This window comes from Lipotes vexillifer, unplaced genomic scaffold (genome assembly GCF_000442215.2).
Source record: "Lipotes vexillifer unplaced genomic scaffold, Lipotes_vexillifer_v1.1 scaffold496, whole genome shotgun sequence".
NCBI lineage: Eukaryota > Metazoa > Chordata > Mammalia > Artiodactyla > Lipotidae > Lipotes > Lipotes vexillifer.
Window position 1 is genome coordinate 9,748,692 of NW_006786690.1, and position 21,197 is coordinate 9,769,888.

Genomic DNA, 21,197 nt, shown 5'->3' on the forward strand with positions numbered 1-21,197 from the left:
GCAAGAGCCCTTCATGTTTTATGACCACAATAAACTTCGTTTTGCATGATTTATTAATGTTGTGTCCTAAATGAAAGTTTAGAAAGCTAGTCCTGTATGGGGGAACACAAAAGGTATTGTCCTTGTGTTATTTCTAACTTCTCCTTCCCCATGAATGACCCTGTTGATTTCTAGTACACTCAGCACTACAGTGTACCACCTCGTGCCCGGTGCACATTGTTTGGCCGTTTACAATCCAGGATCAGGCCAGTTTCTCAAGTTTTCCAACTCTCTTAACCTTGAGGAGATTTTGTAAAGAATCTGCAGGGTGCTCTTCCCAGGTGGGTGAGAGTTGTGTTTGGTCATTTATTAACTTAAAAATATCAGCCTGAATTCTGGGAAACTACTTTATCCTTTCAGAGCTCAGAAGCTACCTCTCATCTCTTCTTTGGGAGATGAACTCTTGAACTATACTTTAATTGACTCTACTTATCAAACAAGTAGTACCCCTGATTATTTTCTCTTTTCCATAGTTCTCTTGAAAGTGATTATGGGCTATGGATTTTATATGTGGTTTGTTGGCTTTTACACTGTGTTCCTTTCTTGCTTTCTCTTCCCATTTTAGTAAGCTTTCTGAAATCCCATTGCCCAGCCATAAAATGTTTGTTGCTATTTGATTTATATGTATATATGAGTTATAGAGTGGTTAGATATTAAATGAGGAATGTGTTCTTAAAGACCTCACATAATGAATTTTAATTCTGACAAAGGATTGCTGGTATTTCTGTTTACTGGTGAAAGTAGTGGGTGATGCCATGTGACAACAGTGTAGCATGCTTTAACATTAGCTTTGGCATTAGCCAATTTTTCTTTCTTAACAATAAATTTATTAAGACAGTTTACATATAGGAAAATGAACAAATCTTAAGTGTATAACTCAAAGACTTTTTTACATATGTATACAGCCATGTGATGATCACCTAGATCAAGATACAAAATACTGCTATAACTTCAGAAAGCTCCCTGTGCCCCTTTCCCGTCAGTACCACTCCCCACAGAGGTAACCACTATTCTGACTTCCAAGAGATTTTTTTGAGATTCATCTTGTTTTTTTTTTTTAAGATTCATCCATGTGGTTGCATCTATCAGCGGTTTATTCCTTTTCATTGCTGTCAGTATTCTATAACATGAATATACCACTTTTTTTTGAACCCATTCTCCTGTTGATGGATACTTGGCGTTATTTCCACTTTGAATATAGCTGCAGTCAACATTCTTACATAAATTTGTTTGTGGACATATGCACTCATTTCTTACTTAAGACCTACTTGTCAACTTTAAAGAATATTCTAGGGGGCTTTCCTGGTGGTGCAGTGGTTAAGAACCCGCTTGCCAATGCAGGGGACACGGGTTTGAGCCCTGGTCCAGGAGGATCCCACATGCCACGGAACTAAGCCTGAGCGCCACAACTACTGAGCCTGAGCTCTAGAGCTCACGAGCCACAACTACTGAGCCCGTGCACCACAACTACTGAAGCCTACACGCCTAGAGCCCGTGCTCTGCAACAAGAGAAGCCACTGCAATGAGAAGCCTGTGCACCACAACAAAGAGTAGCCCCCACCCGTCTCAACTAGAGAAAGCCCGCGCGCAGCAACAAAGACCCAACGCAGCCAAAAATAAATAAATAAAAGAATATTCTAGACACACTAAGTACCCAGAGAGTTCTCTCCTCACTTAGTCTTGCTCTAAGTAGGAGGATATGGTGATATAACTAAGTATTTTAGAGGTTTGAAGAGAAAAGACCACTCAGCTAGTAATTAAAGGTACACTCATTATTAGGGCCTCATAACCTAAAGTGATGGGAGGAAGAAGGCTCGTTGGTGGCAGTACCATTAAGAGCATGGTTTTTGTGCCGAGCAAACACAGGTTTGCATCTGATCTCCTCAGGCTAAGGTTGCTTAGTAACTGGATGACCTTAGACAGGTTGTTTAACATTTCATTTGCCTCACCTATAAGGTAGACATGGTAATACCTACATTTCATAGTTTTTGTTCAGATTATATACAATACACCTTTATATATATATACTGAAGTCCTAGCTAAGGAGTGTAGAGAGTAGTCATAAGTTATCCTCGAGTTCCCAAAGCTTGAAAAGTGCATTCATTCCTTTGTTTGTTCATTTTCATGCCTTTATTTATTGAGTATTTATGCCCAGTGCTGTTCTAAGTACTGCAGATATAGATGTGAGCACGCAGCAAGATCTATAAGACAATAAGCAAATCAATACGAAGAAAATATAAAGAACTAAGAAGAAAATAACTGGTGGTGCAAGAAAGTAGACGGAGGTGTTTAAATAAGTTATAAAGTGTATATAGGGCCAGGACTTATATGGATGGATAGGTTTTTAAAAGAAATATGATTTATGAGGAAAAAAGTAGTAAACTAATGAAATAGGATTCTGTTCATGATTTGTTACCTTTTTTTTTTTTTGGCCCTGCCGTTTGGCTTGCGGGATCTTAGTTCCCCAACCAGGGATCGAACCCCGGCCCTGGCAGTGAAAACGCCAAGTCCTAACCACTGGACTGCCACAGAATTCCCTGGTGCAATTTATTTTTAAGACTAGTTGCTTTATTTTGTTTTGAAATTTCTTTATTTATTTTTGGCTGAGTTGGGTGCACGGGCTTCTCATCTCGGTGGCTTCTCTTGTTATGGAGCACAGGCTCTAGGCATGTGGGCTTCAGTAGCTGAGGCTCACAGGCTCTAGAGCACAGGCTCAGAAGTTGCGGCGCGTGGGCTTAGTTGCTCCGTGGCATGTGGGATCTTCCTGGACCAGGACACGAACCCGTGTCCCCTGCACTGGCAGGCGGATTCTTACCTGCTGCGCCACCAGGGAAGCCCAAGACTAGTTGTTTTTATTAAGATTATGTGATTTTGCTTAAAATAACTCTGACATATTTGAATCTCCATCTCCATTTTTTTGTTCTCATAGTAGGAAGGCACCCAGGGCCCAGATACCGTAGTGCTAATCGCTTTGAGGAAGGCATAGGATGTTACTTAAGTGACTACTTTAAATTCTTTGTTGAGTTAGCTCCTTCCTGCTTCATGGACCCGTCCCTGGTTAATCTTCTTTATGAGTTGGTGATTTCTCCTTGTCTCCTCTAGCCCTATGCAATCCTGGAACAGCCTGGATCTGTGGTGGTCTCGGGAGATGTGAATGAGAGCAGGAGCCAGTGGGTTCCCCTAGGAAAGGAAGGAATCCTTTCTGTTTATTTATAAATTCAGATCCTGGGATTTTTCCAGAATACATGCTTTTCTAAGGTGGGTACACATTCTCTCCTGGTGGAGAGAAGAGTGGGGAAATTTGCATAGCACAAATCTGGGTGAACTTTAGTCCTCTAAGGAAGAGAATAAATAAGGTTATACCATATTTCAGTTTAGCTCTCTCCTGCCTGACTAGGATTTTCCTGTTGTGTTACCAGGCCAGAAACTTTATGACTAGCAACATTGTTTTCACTTCTAAACAGAACCACTTAAAAGGGCACCCCACCCCCACCCCCTACCCTGAGAACTGCAATTAACAAATTACCAGATTAAACTCAGACTCTGGACCTCATCTCCTTCCCCAGAAATTGAATCAAAAGACTACTTAAAATGGTAACAAGGAAGTGTTACTGGTTTTCATGTTGTTAGTTTTTAACTGATAAGTGCTGCCTTATTTATCAAGTGGTCTTTCATGTGGGTTTGTTTAGAAGTGAAAACAGTGCCAACGGGGAATTTCTTTTTGTTCATGCCTATGGCCTATATAGTTATATACAGGATCTAAAAATTTCTCGTGCCTATTACAAAATTTCCTCTTGTTTTGGATGTTCTGTAAATGACCCAGGGAGTGATGTTTTTAAAGATATGGGTATAATTGTAATAATGAAAATGTGTGCCCTGAAGCCTGAGGTCCAGACAAGCTTTGTCTAATATTAGTGAGTTGTTTTGATATCAATCAGTAACTTTCTGACCATGTTGCAACTGAGGAAAAAAAGTAGGAAAAGGAAAAAAAAAAAAAATTGGAGTGTGAGGGGAACACCTAAAGAAGTGTTTGGTCTTTCCCCTGCTGAAAGGCACACTGATACCTCCAGGGTACGTTGTGATTAACTGGAGCCAGGTCTTATCCCAGCCCACAAGGGATCCATAACCATTTGGCTTCCTTGGATGGGTTCAGTTCTGCAAACGTTTTCATGAGAAATAGTTCCTGTTCTCTAGGATAATATAATAATATCTTATTGGGAGATTCTAAATGGATAATTTCAGCACTGTACTAAATGCTCAGATTGAGGTTAGATAAAGGGTGTCCCTCTCCTTTCACCCCTCCCTCCCCTAGGAGGGTCTTTAGCCCAGCATGGGAAGGAATGTGCTGGTCCTGAAGAAAGCCATGCCTAGAAGAACTTAGTTCTTTTGCATCCAGTACCATGTCCTTGGTGACTAACTTAAGTCCCTATTTTAGAATTAAAGAGCACAGTTGGCTAGAATCAAGTCTTGGAAAGCAGGAGTTTAGGGGTTCTGTAGTGACTTTGCCAAAGAGTAACTTTATATTTATCTCCTACCTTTGTTCTTTAAAATAGGCATTATAGTTTTTTGTTTGTTTGTTTTTTTGGTTTTTTTTTTTGCGGTACGCGGGCCTCTCACTGTTGTGGCCTCTCCCGCTGCGGAGCACAGGCTCTGGACGCGCAGGCTCAGCGGCCATGGCTCACGGGCCCAGCCGCTCCGCGCCATGTGGGATCCTCCCAGACCAGGGCACGAACCCGTGTCCCCTGCATCGGCAGGCAGACTCAACCACTGCGCCACCAGGGAAGCCCGGCATTATAGTTTTGTATCTTCCCTGGGCATGTAAATAATTGAGGAGACTCAACATAATTATTATTGGCCACATTGAAGTTAAATTGGAAACATTTTCATTAGCTGAAGAGAAACTGATACCTGTTCCAGATAGAACCTCTGTGGTCCTGGCTGCATACTTTGGAGACCATTCTGAATGGTTATTAGTCTTCAAGGTGTTTAGAGTGCCCAAGATAGACTTTATACTCATGAATTGTGTTCTTCTCAGTTTTCCTTTTGTCTCCCCCTTCCTCGAGTCATAAAACCATGAAACATGCTTTTCTTGTTCTGATTACAAAGTACTACCTGTAAAATCAAACCAGTTTAGAGATGTAAGCAGTTAAATTATAACTCCAGTAGTTTTTCTTCAAAGGGTCTCTTCCCTCCTAAGTTATAAGTGCCAGCCTATCTTCTTGTGCCCTGTAGGTTTTCTGATTTCAGATGCTAATGTGGTGTTCTGGGAAATACCTCTCCAAATTATTCTTCTCTTGACCTCTGACTCGTGCTATCAAGGTCAGTCACTTCACACACTACCATAATGACAGCTCTGTCACACCAAGGGCTTGGTCCACTTTGACCCAGCTTGGGTCCTATCAGCAAAATTCATCTCCCCCTACTCCCTCCCCCCAACACACACACACACACCAACTCAGGCTCCTCACTACCACAGACGAGTACCCACAGAAGAGAAACTGTGAGGTAGGGTTGTTGGTTAATCTGGTCTATCTGGTCTTATTTTGCCCTCAAGGCCAGTTTTGTGTGGGATGGACGAGTGTACCTCATTTGGAGCTGCGAGTGAATGCCTTTCATTGGACCTACCCTGAGAAAGTGAGTGCGAGTGAGGAGTTGTTAATATGAGATAGAGAGTATGACCTGAAACCTCAGCCCCATTATTCATTCTTCAATGTCCCCTTTGGCATCATTACTACAAAATAGTAATGATTCGAAAGCATCCAGGGAAAAGTTTTTGACTTCCAGTTAAGAAGCAATTTAGACTCCCTTTTTAAAAAAGCAAATCACACACCAAAGCATTCTGTAATTCCATGAGCGAAGTGGAGATTTTTTTGTCCAGTACTTTTCTTCTGGATTAATTGGCATGCTAGTGAGTCTCCCTTGGTAAAATTTTTCATGCTCATAGTTCTCTTGTTTTCAAACTTTACCTCTTATAAGTACCTAATTCCTAGTATTAGATCTTTCTATTTTCAGAGTCATGGAGAGCTATTAGCAAGTCACTCATGTTGCTGTAAATAAGTCTTAAAGTGACTTGTCTGAAAGCAGTAGGTGGAACAATTTTTTTCCATTTATTTATTTTGAAGAGTGTAGGTTCAGTAACATGTAGATGAGGATGACCAAGGAAATATTTGTGTATTGAAAATGTTAAAGTAGTTCCTTTCAGCACCCCCCGCTTTTTTTTTTTTTTGCGGTACGCGGGCCTCTCACTGTTGTGGCCTCTCCCGTTGCGGAGCACAGGCTCTGGACGCGCAGGCTCAGCGGCCATGGCTCACGGACCCAGCAGCTCCATGGCATGTGGGATCTTCCCGGACCAGGGCACGAACCCGCGTCCCCTGCATCGGCAGGCGGACTCTCAACCACTACGCCACCAGGGAAGCCCTCAGCACCCCTTTAATCAAAGCATTTGTCAGGGAAAACCCACTTTGGACCCATGTTTATATAGTCATAAACAGAGTGTATGTACAGAAGTCTGGATAGATTCAGTGTTAAGGAAAATCATGTAAACTGGGGAAAAAGTCAAAAGGCTGACCACATGCCCTTTTAATGTCATCTTCGAGCATTTTCTAACAGGTTCACCCAAGTATTATTTAACTCTGCAACATGGTTCTCAAAGTCTAGTCCCCAGACATCAGCATCACCTGGGAACTTGTTAGAAATGCAACTTCATGGACCCTACCCCATACCTACTAAATAGGAAACTCAGAAATGGGTCCCAGCAATCTGTGTTGTAACAAGTCCTTCAGCTACTTCTGATACAACTGAAGTTTGAGAACTACAGCTCGAGGGGAGTGGTAACTATAACATCTGAATAGTAAACCAATAATATTAATAAATAATGCTCACAGTATGGAGAAGTAAAAGTAGCTTTTTAGTCATGCATAAAATACAGGCACCCCCAATTAGAATGGGTGCTTGTTTTATCTTGTATCAAACAATCGCGCTTCTCTTCTAGTGCTAGGGTCCCACAGTTGTGGGAAAGTGGCATAGAAACCAAACCAGAATTTGGCGTCGCTTCACTGTTTTACCATCGTCTTTGCAAAAGTAAATGAGAGTGCCTTGTAATTCTACCACTGTCTTTCATATGTGAAAATTTCTTCTGATTTCATAGGAATCTTGGGAAATATGTGAGCCAGTTAGTGATTTTAGGGAATGTTAGTTCTGTGTATAGGGTGCCTATCTGATTATCCAGTTTCCCACAGATGCCTTTTTGGCTTGTGCCTTGTTTTGAAACTTGCTCCACTGATCGTATCTCCTGTGTGATTAGAGGCCTTTGGTGTTTGGGGAAAGAAGCCAGTGAGGATGGCCATCAGCTCTGGGAGGAAAGAGCTTAAGTAACATGTCTGTCCAAGTCTGACGTGGGCATATTTGGTCCTGTGGTGCTTGATGAGAACCGACTTGGGAGTGACACCCTTTCTAACTCCACTTCTGTGATACAATGATATTTAGACTGTCTAGAGCCCCAGTGACCTCATATTTTGAAGGCAGGCCGATAAAGGTCCTAATGAGTAGAAAACCTCCATTTATAAGTTTTCTTGAAGGAAGGGTATTTATTTTATCATATGTCACCATGATGATGATGGGCCTTCTAACTGTGGAAGGTCTTCTGTTGTCAGACTGCCCTATACTGTACAAGATTTCCAGTGACTCATTCCCTCTCTAATGTCATAGGTGGGTGTGTTAAACAACCATGTGATGATATTCTAGCTACTATATGGAATGAATTGCTTGCACATAGGTGCAGTTCTTCAAAGTTTACGACCTGATATTTTATCTAGGGAGAGTCCATATAAAAGTTACTTTCCTTGCCCAATAATGTATGGTCATTTTGTTTGTTTGTTTTTTAATAAAGTTTGTAAATACTACTCTTTACATAGCTTGCTTTTCTTGGGACTTTAAAACAGAAAATAAAGGTATGTAATTTGAAAATGAGTTTTCTTGTTTTTCTGAGAATTCTGGTAAAGATATTGTTTGCTTTCCAGAACTCAGATAAATAGACATTTTCTTCTTTAAGATATAGAAATTGCCAAAATTCATTGACCTCTGCAGTCTCTGATCTCACCATAAATTTAATTCATTTCATTTGTGGACCTTGCATTAAGATAATTGGGAGGGGAATTGAAGACCCTTTGCTTTAAACAAATTCAAAATAGGAAATATGTAAATTTTAAAAATGATAAAATTAGGGGCTCTTGGCAAAGGCTTTACAATATTGATTTCTTCAAGTAACAAGAATTTTAAAGTATCCAATTTGCAACAAATAATGTAAGCATTACATGCATGATTGGGTCACAGAAAATTTGACACACCAGTGTCTTTGACCTCTTGTTGCTGAACCAACTGTACAGAGGTTGTATGTTGAATTCTGTGCCCTCCCTCCCCCCTGCTTCATTTGTTCTTGTAGGGTAAATTTCCCCCCCACTTTCCTTATAAATTGAGGTGGAGAAGCACAGTTTAACTTTTCAGTATGACCCTATATAGCTGTCAAGATAGTATGATGCTGAAATTAAAGCTTCCATATGTGACACAAAACAGACCTTGGAAATTTTGGGTGAGAGGATTCTCCTACTTCTTTGGATAAGAGGTAGAGGGAAATTTTTTGGCTTTCTTAAAGGTCAAGATATTTGAGAAGTCATTTCAGGAAGCCCTTATTTAAGATAATCCTTAAGGATTGATTTATCATTGTCACTGGTCCCAGTTTACCTTTCTTTGGAGAGCCTGGAGAACAAATAACGGAGCCTGTCTATATTAAGAGGTAGAGTGTGACCCAGAGCCTTGTGGAGAAAAAGAGATCCTAAGAATAGCCTTCTGTTCAATTATCTCTCTGTCTGTTCTAGGTCTGTGGCTTTAATTAATTAAGATTTAGGTTGTAGGGCTTCCCTGGTGGCGCAGTGGTTGAGAGTCCGCCTGCCGATGCAGGGGACGCGGGTTCGTGCCCCGGTCCGGGAAGATCCCACATGCCACGGAGCAGCTGGGCCCGTGAGCCATGGCCGCCGAGCCTGCGTGTCGGAGCCTGTGCTCTGCAACGGGAGAGGCCACAACAGTGAGAGGCCCGCGTACTGCAAAAAATAAATTAATTAATTTAATTTAATTTTAAAAAATGATTTAGGTTGTGAATCAACTATGTTTCAATTAAAAAAAATTTTAATACAAAGGAACTTAAAAAAAAAGATTTAGGAAAGAACTTTTTCAGCTTTGAAGCACTTAGACCTTTTGAGGTGCCTGACTTGTCCGTGGTAACTACTCAGAAGGAATGTATCTGTGTGCATGAAGAACAATCTAGAGAATGAGTATAAGCTACGCCTCGGTATTCTCATCTGTAAAATGGAAATAAAGGAACTTCTTTGGTGGTCCAGTGGTTAAGACTCCACACTTCTACTGCAGTGGGCACGGGTTTGATCCCTGGTCTGGGAACTAAGATCCCACGTGTTGTGTGGTATGGCCAAAAACAAAAAAAAAAAACACAAAATGGAGGTAAAACTAGAGTTTTGGAAGGATTAAATTACTTAATACATGCAGAGTACTTAGAAATGTGCTTAGCCTATAATAAATGCTCAGTAAATATTAGTCATTATCATTAGTAGCAGTAGTAATAGGTTTTTTTTTTAAGTCTTTTAACTTTATTTTTTATTAATTAATTTTATTTTTGTCTGCGTTGGGTCTTCGTTGCTCCACGCAGGCTTTCTCTAGTTGCAGCGAGTGGGGGCTGCTCTTCATTGTGGTGCACGGGTTTCTCATTGCAGTGGCTTCTCTTGTTGCAGAGCATGGGCTCTAGGCGCACGGGCTTCAGTAGTTGTGGCACATGGGCTCTGCAGTTGTGGCACACGGGCTCAGTAGTTGTGGCACACGGGCTTAGTTGCTTTGTGGCATGTGGCAGCTTCCCGGACCAGGGCTCAAACCCGTGTCCCTTGCATTGGCAGGCAAATTCTTAACCACTGCGCCACCAGGGAAGTCCCAGTGATAGTTTTAAGTAGCAGTAATTGTAATTTCTCTTAAAAGTCAGTCAGGTCACCCATCCATCCCTACCACCTTCCCCATACCCTGTGAACATAGGCATAGAATTTATAAAGTTAAAATCCTTTGTCTAAAGTAGTACTGTCTCTGTAATGCTGGAAATGTGTATCTGTACTTTCCAATTCAGTAGTCACTAGCACATGTGGCTAAATGGTGACTGTGTTGGTCATGCAGGTCTAAAGTATAGTCTTTACTTGGGTTTGATTTTACATATTGTTATGTTTTACAAACACTCTTTTTGATTCTATGACTAGTTTTTCCCCTTAAGAGGTATGTATTCTTATACTACATTCGTAATCTCTTTATACCCAGCAGTGGTAAACATTGGTTTGCCTTGCCTCATAAAGTATTGGTAATTTATTTCAAAAGATATTATAGGAAATACATAGTACACATGAAAGAGCAAACCCTAACTAGTCTTATCATGTTAACCACTGGTTTTTGTTTCCAAATCATAATTCAGTATATTTGAGTTACCTTTCTGGGACTTGGGATGACCTCCTTTTCATATCATGTAGCATCAGTTACAATTTCATTTCTATTGTACTTTCTTGAGCTAAATAGTTACTCTGCCAGGAGTACTCTAATCATATTGTAGTAGTTATATATGTCCACCAGTTCAGTTCTGTTCTCATAAACTTTGTGCCATGTAGAAAGCAGTACTATCAGATGTCTGTGGCCAATTGACCTGGTATTAACGTCGTATTAATTTGCTTTAGCAATGATAATAACAATACCAGGCACTGTCCTAAATGCATTATGTGATTTAAGTCATTTAATTTTCACAACCTCTCTTTTATATGGATATTTCTTGATCTGTTTAAACACTGCGAATAAGCATCCTTGTATCTTTTCTTTTTTCATTTGCCCAGCTATCTTGTTAGATTAATCCCTAGGAATGGAATTTCTGATTCAAAGCATATGCACTTAAACTTTTTTGATACACACTGCTCATTTTAAGTTAAAAATCCTATTTTTGTTTGTTTCCATGTTTTGCTTATTGGGGGAACCTTGGTATGCTGCTTCACTTTTCTGTGGGGGGCGGGTGCGCCTTGCAGCTTGCGGGATCTTAGTTCAACGACCAGGGATAGAACCTGGGCCCTCGGCAGTGAAAGCACAGAATCCTAACCACTGGACCACCAGGGAATTCTCTGCTTCTTCGCTTTATACAGTCAATTTAAAAGCTGGGATTTCCAGTATCTCAAATTCAAATCCAAATTTTAGTCTGGGAAGTTTTTAAGCTGCTACTCTGCTGAAGTCCGTTACCTATTTTATTAGCTTTATCCAGCTTTTTCACAGTACTTAGGAGTTCCAGAGTAGGGGCAAGAACTTGAAGCTTTGTTTGGTATTTCACAAATTAAATCATTTTGGGGTAACACTCGCATTTTAACTAGACTCTTGTATTAGTTAGGCTTTCCAGTTGGGCTAGGAGGCTTCCTCCTAGGAGGGCAAAAGTTTTTAACCAGAAATCATGAGATTGTATGAAAGACAACATATCATGAGCCTTAGTCGTGATTCCTGTGAGATATGAGGATAGCAGGAGCTGACTCATGGAATACTTTACCTAGTGTCTCAGCAAGAACCATTCCTAGAGAAGACTCGTTTCTGTGGTCAGATCCTGGTCTGGATTGATGTGTGTTCTATTAGAAAAGTATTCAGAATATCTGATGCTCACTCCATATTCTGAGTGCTGGTACCTTCCTAGTAAATCATGTTGTTACTTTTTTTTTTTTTTTTTTTTTTTTTTTAACCACACCACGAGGCTTGTGGGATCTTAGTTCCCTGACCAGGAGTTAAACCCAGGCCCTCAGCAATGAGAGCACAGAGTCCTAACCACTAAACTGCCAGGGACTTTCCTCATGTTGTTACTTTTAAGTTGCATCCCAGGGAAGACAGTCCTCTTCTCCACCTTCTCAACCTCAGGACTGTGTAATCGACACCAACCATTAAAGCAGTCTGAGCAGGGCTTTTCAAACTGTGTTCCCATACCCCTTGCTGAAGGGGGAGGCCAAGTTATCCACTTAATTGGAGCACCTCAACAGCTATCATGTTAATATACTGCTGGGATTCTTTCTGCTTAAGATTTCCTTTGAAAAATAGATCCTATAGCTTTAACAACAACAAAAATTCTTTTTAATATTCCACTATTAGTAAATACTGGATGAGACAGATTACTTTGGTCTTGAGCAAACTAAAGGTGGCAGGTAGAGTAAGGGATTGGGAGAAATAGCTATTGTTTCAAAGACAAGAAGCTCTGAAAAATGATGCTCCTGTGGGACATTTGTTAGCCATAAAGTTTTCCAGCATAAGCCAAATTTCTATTGTTTTGATATTTGGTCATCATAGCTCAGAGGTCCAGCCTGGAGGGCCTTAGTTGCCACGCTTGGCTGCAGTTTCATTGGAATGCTTTCATATCAAGCCTTGAAAGTCCGCTTCCGTTGTGCTAGTGAGGCCCATAGCTAGGGGCCCAAAGGTCACTATGTTAACATTTGACTTATAGGACAAATGAGAACTGCATTCTGCCTCCTTTTTTTTTTTTTTTTTTTTTTTTAAACCTATGTTTGTTAGCAGCAGTTATTTTTAAGTTGTATCTAGCCTCTATATATACTCCTCCCCAGATGCTTTACATGCTTTCCTTTGTGATCTCTGTTAAGCTTATTGAAGGGGGACGGACAGGAGAGTCAACATTTATTGAGTACCTGCTATGTGCCCGGCACTGTGCTAGGTGCTTTGAGTATACTCAATACTTAATACTCAAAACAACCTTATGAGATATATACTCTCATCCCTAATTTCAGGTGAGCAAACTAAGCCTGAGAGAGACTAAGTAACTTTCCTCTAATTCAGGTTTCTTTACTTCAGTTATAAAAGACGTATAAACTGGGGATCGTTTTCTCTCAGACCTGCACACCCAGTTTTGTCTCCTCCTCTCCCTTACGCTTTGTAGTATTGGTTCCTGTTTTGCCACTCTTCCAGGAAAAGGTGATCTATAGACAGCCTACTTATGGCTTTTTGTGAGGCCCTGAATCCTAACCATGCTGTTATTGACTTCTCCCAGGGTCCTATCCTTCCCCCAAAGCTGGCGCGACTCTGGTTGTATACAAGGACCTGCTGGTGCTGTTTGGTGGTTGGACACGGCCAAGCCCTTACCCCCTACACCAACCAGAGAGGTTCTTTGATGAAATACATACTTACTCACCCTCTAAAAACTGGTAAGCCACAAAGATAAGATCCTTTCAATCCGGAGTAGAAGATTTAAAATGTTTGGATTCCTTATCTTTTTTTGTGTGTCCAGGAATCTCTTTGAGAATTTGATGAAAGCTTTGGACTCTTTTCCCAGAAAAACAAAATGTTTACATATGCACAGATTTTGCCTACAGTTTGAGAGGGTTTACAGGACCCCCTTAAAACCTGAAGTTCAGAGCGCTTATTCCAAAGAGACAATGTAGAACATTTATTCCTCTTCCAAGAAAAACGAATGAGACAGTTGGATCCAGATGATTCTTTACTCCCTGCTTTGTCCCCAAGACTGGCTCCCAGTTGTTTTACAAACTTGTCTTTTTTAAATGACAGTAACCTCTGTTCTTTGTAATGGACTACTTAGTACAGGGCTCTTGGCAGCCGCTACTGATCAGATCAGGCCTCTAGGAAGAAATAGCAGGCGGTGTTCCCTGAAGCAGCTAAGGAACCATAATGGAATCCCTTGTCATTGTGTTCTCATCACTCTACCTCCAAGCCATACACACTGAGAAGTTGAAAGTGTATATAACGTTAGCAGATTTGTAGAAAAGCCATAAATACCTTGTGGCATCCTCCATTTATTATCCTAACAGTTTCTCTACTGAAGGTGATAGGATTGTCATTTTAAGTGGATGCCTGCTTACTGTTTTCCACCTTAAACACATAAGACCAGAAGCAGAGGGGCTGACTTCTTGGCTTCCTCCTGTCTTTTTATATTAGGTGGAACTGCATTGTGACAACCCATGGCCCACCTCCCATGGCTGGGCATTCTTCTTGTGTGATAGACGATAAAATGATTGTCTTTGGTGGCTCCCTAGGATCCCGGCAAATGTAAGTATATTTGGTTTGCTCGCTATCAACCTGAACATAAATACTCCTGGAAAAGTAAACTAGGTCAGAAAAGTAAACTAGTCAGGGTCAGTATTCCTGAGCATGGTTCTAGTTAATCCAATAATTATCTCACCCCCTAGTATTCCATTTTTTGATTCTAGTCATAGACCAATAAGTTGAAAAACTTGCTCCATAGAAGCAGGGCTATGTAGAATCTCTGTGTTGCTTGATATGTGGGTCAGTTCAGCGGGATCAAGTTCTGATGGGGTCTCCACCTTGTCTGTTTCCTCCTGTGCCTACAGGAGGCCACCCTCCAAGAAGCAGAGTACTTTTCCCTCTTCTCCTTTATGGCCCAGCTCGCAACCCTTGCGGCTTTAGAGAAGGAGAGAGGTAGATTGACAGGACAGGTGGAAATGGTTCACTCTCCAAATAGGATGGATTGAGGGAATGGGTAGGAGCAAGAAAACTGTGTCAGGCCTGACATCCTCTGTGAGGTGGTCCTCCCTGCCCACTGTCCTCCACCTCTGGCCACGACTAGCCAGCTCAGGCCAGACCCAGAGCAGTCTGTCTGAATCACTGTGTATCTGCTTTGGCATTAGCAGCAGTAGTGGTCGTTTCCTCTGTGCTTTGAAATGGAAGTTGATGAGCTGTCAGCAATAAAACCATTCCAGATCCAGCCCTGTTCCCCCTTAGGGTACTTTCCATCTTCTTATTTTAAAACAGTATGGAGGAGACAATGTGAGCTCTACCCTCCAGATGAGAGGGTTTAGGGCTTAAGGTATTGGAGCTCTTACTCCTGTGTTTCTATGTGTGAATGAATGACCATAGAGAGGGGACCGTAAAATAGAGACTGCCATTTAGGAGTCTGTCCTTGCCATACTGGTCCCTTGAGGGTTGGAGATGCCCGTTTGTCCTTGATAAAACTGCAGCTTTCATTAGCCATGGTGAAATTACCCTTTGTAGCCAAAGTCAATAAATCTTTATCTCCTGGACAATGATAGAACTGCCTTTTGAATAATTTTTTTCCCTTCCTTGTGGGTTTCGCCTTTGAAAGACTATATCATGACTAGTATCTATTTCCTCCTATCACCAATTAATTAACTCTAACTTTAGGTATTATTGTTTGGCTACAGACATGACTCAAATGAGGCCTTATGGGTCAATGGAAAGAGCAAAGGTCTGAAGGTTCTCCTTTCCAGGGAAAGGAGGGGAAGAAAAATATAGTTGAGTGCTAGCTATGAGCATGGCACTCTTGGGGGCATCCTTATGAATGTAACTTCATTTATATCAGTTCTTGTGGTCCCTGAGAGCTCCCAACTGCTTCATTCTTTTGTCCTTGTCTTATAGGAGCAACGATGTCTGGGTCCTTGACCTCGAGCAGTGGGCGTGGTCCAAGCCGAACATCTCCGGCCCTAGTCCTCATCCTCGAGGTGGCCAATCTCAGGTGCTCAGAAATTAAAATAACTATTCAGCAAACACTGTAGCATCTTTCAGTTAGGACAGGAGAGGGAGGAGGGAGGCAGGTAAGATGCCAACATACATAAGCCAAAGAGAATTTATCATTCTTTCTTGCTGGTATTTATTTTTCAACTTCTAATGGGTTATCATTATTTTTGTTGGCTTTATATTATGCCTCTCCTGAAAGCATTTACTTTGCTTTTTTATTTTTCAAGAGAACCCTGCATTTTATGTGGTTGGCACTCTCATGTTAATAATGTTTGATCAACAAAGAATCCATTCAGGTGAATCATCAGTAATTTGTTTACAAGGATCAGAATTGACATGGTTTGGGTAATGGAGATCTTATGGTAAATAGAATACTCTCATTTGGGAGCCGAGTAGACTATTTTCATTTACCACTGAAGTATAGGAGGTCAGATGCCTGTGTCTTTGTAGGTTTATTTTAAATTTCTTCCTCTCCCCAGATTGTCATAGATGATGCAACTATTTTAATCCTTGGAGGGTGTGGCGGTCCCAATGCTGTGAGTATTGCTGGTATGGCGTTCCCATGCACATGCTGCTAAGTATTCAAAACTTGCTTCCCCTGTCTCATCTTGTAAAAGTGTACAAGGCCATTTCTGTAGCATTTTTATTTAGAAAATACCTTTTCCACTTTGGGTATGTAGCCTTTGTATTTTCTGGCCTTCCCACTCTCTTTTTGCGGCGGGAAGCTTTTCATCAGAGACATTTGTCTATTGAATATTCATATCTAAAGTCTTCCTAACTCCCACTTAGTCTTTGGGCTATAAGGTTTGCTGCTGTCATTTTTTCAAGGAGGGGTGGGACAGAAAAGCAGGTGGATAATGGCCAGAGTTCACGTGGAATTTATTTAAGAATGCAGATTCAGACATGCTGGATATGTATTATCTACCCTTTGATCAGTGTACACACACACAGATACACACACACACACATAAAACCACAGGCAGAATTCAAAACCACTTAAAATTGATTCATGGGGTCACAAGTACAATTTCACGTGCCAGGCCAGTGGTAATATATGAATGAATGAATGAATGGCTAGAGATTTTGCTATTCTTTCTGAAGAATTCACACACTCTATGACAGACAGCACAACTTTGAGATTCCAGCTCTGTGTGTGTATGTGTTTTGTGACATGTACCACACCTGAGTCCTGTTGTTGGTGCTTCTCTTACAGCTGTTCAAGGATGCTTGGTTGTTGCACATGCACTCAGGTCCCTGGGCCTGGCAACCACTCAAGGTAGAAAATGAAGACCATGGGGCCCCAGAACTGTGGTGCCATCCAGCTTGCCGAGTAAGTAGGGAACTGACAGACCAGCAGAAGGAGAGGTCCTAAACTCTAAAGCCAAATTAACTCATCAGATTTCCAAGCAACTTTGTATGGAAATTGAAAACCCCTTGATGTCACAAAAGAGGTGGACATCGACCATAGCTTTTTGGGTATTTCTCACATAAGTGAGCCACTAGATGGAAAAACTTAACATGGGCCCCACTTATCCTTTAAGCCCCAGCTTTAAGCATCTCTTTGTCTCTAAAACTTGCCCCAGGGTCCCCTAAACAAATACTTGATTCCTTCCTCCACTCTACCCCTATTCTGTAGAGATAATTCAAATGGTAGCACATGTCTCCCTGTAGCAACAAATTGTTCCCATCTATCCCCACATCTAGCCTAGAGGGCCGACTGCATTCTTTTCACCTCTACATCTCAGGTACCTACAAAACACGTGGCACATCCCAGATGCTCATGATAAAATGTTTGATGGTTGAATGAGTGATCAGAACTGAGCACAGGTTTTTTGTCTCCCAGGTAGGCCAGTGCGTGGTGGTCTTCAGCCAGGCTCCTAGTGGGCGGGCCCCACTCAGCCCCAGTTTGAACTCTCGCCCATCACCTATCAGTGCCACTCCTCCAGCCCTAGTTCCCGAACCTCGAGAATACCGCTCTCAGTCTCCGGTAAGGAGTATGGATGAAGCTCCCTGTGTTAACGGCCGCTGGGGAACACTGAGGCCCAGAACGCAAAGACAGACCCCCTCAAGTTCCCGAGAAGGAAGCCTTTCCCCAGCCAGAGGTGATGGCTCTCCCATCCTCAATGGTGGGAATTTATCTCCAGGATCAGTGGCTGTAGGTGGCTCTTCCTTGGACAGTCCTGTACAGGCTATATCTCCTAGCACTCCATCTACCACTGAAGGATATGACCTAAAAATGGGACTTTCTTTGGCCCCCCGACGAGGGTCATTACCAGATCAGAAGGATCTAAGATTGGGATCAATGGATCTGAACTGGGATCCGAAACCTGCTTCCAGTAGCAGTCACATGGATGGTGTGGACAACAGAACAGTTGGGGGAAGTTTGAGACACCCACCTGAACAGACAAATGGTGTGCATACCCCACCGCACGTGGCCAGTGCCCTTGCAGGAGCCGTTTCCCCAGGTGCCCTGCGTCGGAGCCTAGAAGCCATCAAAGCAATGTCGTCCAAAGGCCCCCCAGCCTCCGCAGCACTAAGTCCTCCTCTGGGGTCTTCTCCAGGCTCCCCTGGGAACCAGAACCTGAGCAGTGGAGAAACAGTGCCTGTTCCCCGCCCAGGGCCTGCCCAAGGAGATGGACATTCCTTACCTCCCATTGCCCGGCGCCTGGGCCACCACCCTCCACAGTCCCTAAATGTTGGCAAACCCTTGTACCAGAGTATGAACTGCAAACCCATGCAGATGTACGTGCTGGACATTAAAGACACCAAGGAGAAGGGGCGAGTCAAATGGAAAGTATTTAATAGCAGTTCTGTGGTCGGACCTCCCGAAACCAGCCTGCATACAGTGGTACAAGGCAGGGGTGAACTCATCATATTTGGGGGACTCATGGACAAGAAGCAGAACGTGAAGTATTATCCCAAAACAAACGCCTTGTACTTTGTGCGAGCAAAGAGATAATACGTTCCGAAACCCCTTCCCGTCCTGTGGCTTTGAATGTGGCATTTTCCAGCGTGCAAGCATTTGGACTGAGAATTGAGAAAACAAGGGACAAAATTACTCTCGTAAACCAAACCCCGACTCCCAGCCTCACTCACTCCAGGCTGGGATCAAATCTCCATTAAGAAAAGAATTGTATAAATATATATTATATAGCCAACTCTGTTTACAAAGAGGGAGAGATCTCCGTCCTGGTTCAGATAAAATTGTTGCTGTGTTTTAGCAGAGGCTGTGCTGCCTTTTTCTACTTTGCTGATAACTAGACCAAGAATTTAGGGAATAGATGAATGCCAGAACCTTACTAAAGAAACTGAAGAGCCACCTGTAAATCTTATTTGGCCTTCTTAGAGTTAGAAAAAGAAAGGGCATGTGTAAGATGCACGACTAGAGGTTTCAGATTCCCATGCTTCAGGGGCTGGCAGGGTAAAAGTAACCTGTAGAAAACTTCTCCCCGCCCTGCCCCGCCCGCAGAGGACCTGTGAAAACTTCTCTTTGCAGTAATGCCCTATGCCTGGCCCTATTCTGCTCTTTGTGACTGAGGAAAGTTACCCAACAAGGGATTTTGTTCCACATTTGTGTGCCGGGATCATCGTGAAACAAAGTTTATGCAGAAACACCTAGTGTCCATTGGTCTTTGCTCTCTCCATGTTTCAGAAAACATTCTGATGTCTGATTGTGGAATTTTCTGACAATCATATTTCGTTGCAGTTGCCAAAAACCACATTTGTTCTCTTTTTCTTTCCCTTAAAACCTGATCCTCAGAGGCTGCCTTTGCTATTTATAGACTGCTTTTCTTCCCTCCTTCCTCCCTTCCTCCTTCCCTCTCAACCCCTCCCTCCCTCCCTCCCTCTTTTTCTTTAATATGTGGATTTTTTAAGCCCTTAAAACCTTTCGCACTTTCTTTTATTAAGCTTGGGTGCCCAGAGAAATCTCTTAGAAATATTTCTGGAATCCTTTTTCTGGTGTCACTAGGGGACCAGTAGGGAATCCTGAGATGCCAGTATCATGAGAAATCCTTGAAGCATCAAAAGATACTGTTTTACCTTATGGGCTTCTTTTTATTTCCAAAGCACATTGGACACACCCATCCATGTTTATAGAATGTGGAAATTGATCTTGGGAGAGAATCCCAATAACAGTTCCTTCTAGAAATGATTTTTGCCCTTGTTTGTGACATGAATTTTTCTGCCTGGCTGTTGCCTGGTGATTGGGTTGAATATCATGTGCTTGGCCTCTCTGATGCGTGGCTGACCTTGGGAGCAGCTCCTTCTTTGTCATTGTCGTGTTTACCTGTCACCCAAACAAGGCTTGGGTTTTTACTTTCATGTCATTTCTGAGATAAGGTATAACCAACCAGAGCATTTTTTTTTTGGTTGACACAGGAAATTACAAGTTACCAGTCTCTAAACCATGGCCTGGACATAGGAGACATTGGCACCACTTAAATGTGGATTTTTTTGGTGATTTCTCATCAGTAGAAAGAGGATTTTTATTTTGCCTTTAGGGTTTAAATTTCAAAACACTGCATTTCTCATCCCCACACTCCCCTTTTTCTTGTTGGCATTTCCCAAGCGCAAGCCTGCTACAGCTGGCCCTGGGTCCTGGCTCTCAGCCAGCTCTTAGTCTGTCTGATAAGTCTGTTTTCTCTTGTTAACGTCATGTTAAATCCTTTCCCCTAGCCATTAGCTCTACAATGTGGTCTTGGTGGGAAAGCGCCCCTGGTGCCAAGCCCAGGAAAGGGCCAGCTCATGGGGAGGGGTATGTGTTCCAGAAACTGCTCTAAGTGCTCCCTTAGATGAGGAAACTACCATGTGCCTACTTACTGTGGTGTCCAACTGCTCAGAGCTCAGCACTTAGCTTTCCAGACTCTCTGCTCTGGGCCTGTTGCCAGTCCTTCTTTGGCAAAGACTGTTTGATCATGTGGGGGTCCTTATTCACAAGAGAAAGCCTAGAAGATCAGCAATTTTGGCATTATTGCTATTGCTGAACCTTGTTTATGACATTGCATTTGTGCATGGACAGTGCCTCCAAACTCAGTTCCTACTTAAATATAAAGTATTTGGAAGCCTGAAAGTTCAGAATCTCAACTTTGTAATCTTTCCTTTTGTCCTGTGGCCTTCCTAAGCCAGCCGTTAACTTGTTGATTCCTTCTACTTTCCCCAAGTAGGCAGGCAACAGAGATGATGATTCTCTTAGAAAGTAACCTGGCTCCTCAGAACTCCATGGCATCCCAGTATTACCCACGCCACTTGGAACCAGACTGTCTGTTTACAGCTCTTTAAGAAGACTCTGCCTCTTACGCACCTGGTGGTGTGGGTCCTGGTGGCTCCTGGGCATTGTGGTCGTGTATCTTGGGAGAGTGACTCAACATAGTCAAGGTGGTTGTCTCCTCCGGCCCTTGTGAAGCCGCCCCATGCAGTGGAACTTCAGGCGTCTCAGCGGAGGTGACCGTTTCCACGGTGCCATGGATGCTTCAGTCAGATCAGATTTAACCACAACTCTGGTTTTGACATGATGCTGATTTTGTCTTAAAATTCACTGAGGAAAAGGAGGCAAAATATTTTTTTAAACCCTCAGGAGCACCTAAAGTAAA

At 42.4% G+C, this 21,197-nt stretch overlaps 1 protein-coding gene across 1 annotated transcript in view; it reads left to right on the plus strand.

Annotated features, from left to right (window-relative positions):
* FBXO42 (F-box protein 42) overlaps positions 1–18,826 on the plus strand; it is a 96,223-nt gene extending 77,397 nt beyond the window's left edge. Inside the window, exons 5-10 of the mRNA XM_007459270.1 lie at positions 13,148–13,301; positions 14,050–14,160; positions 15,508–15,604; positions 16,086–16,142; positions 16,820–16,936; positions 17,450–18,826. Of these exons, the coding sequence (XP_007459332.1) occupies positions 13,148–13,301; positions 14,050–14,160; positions 15,508–15,604; positions 16,086–16,142; positions 16,820–16,936; positions 17,450–18,565 (1,652 nt within the window). The 3' untranslated portion in view covers positions 18,566–18,826. The remainder of the gene's footprint in view (positions 1–13,147; positions 13,302–14,049; positions 14,161–15,507; positions 15,605–16,085; positions 16,143–16,819; positions 16,937–17,449) is intronic.
* The last annotated feature ends 2,371 nt before the right edge of the window (positions 18,827–21,197 follow it).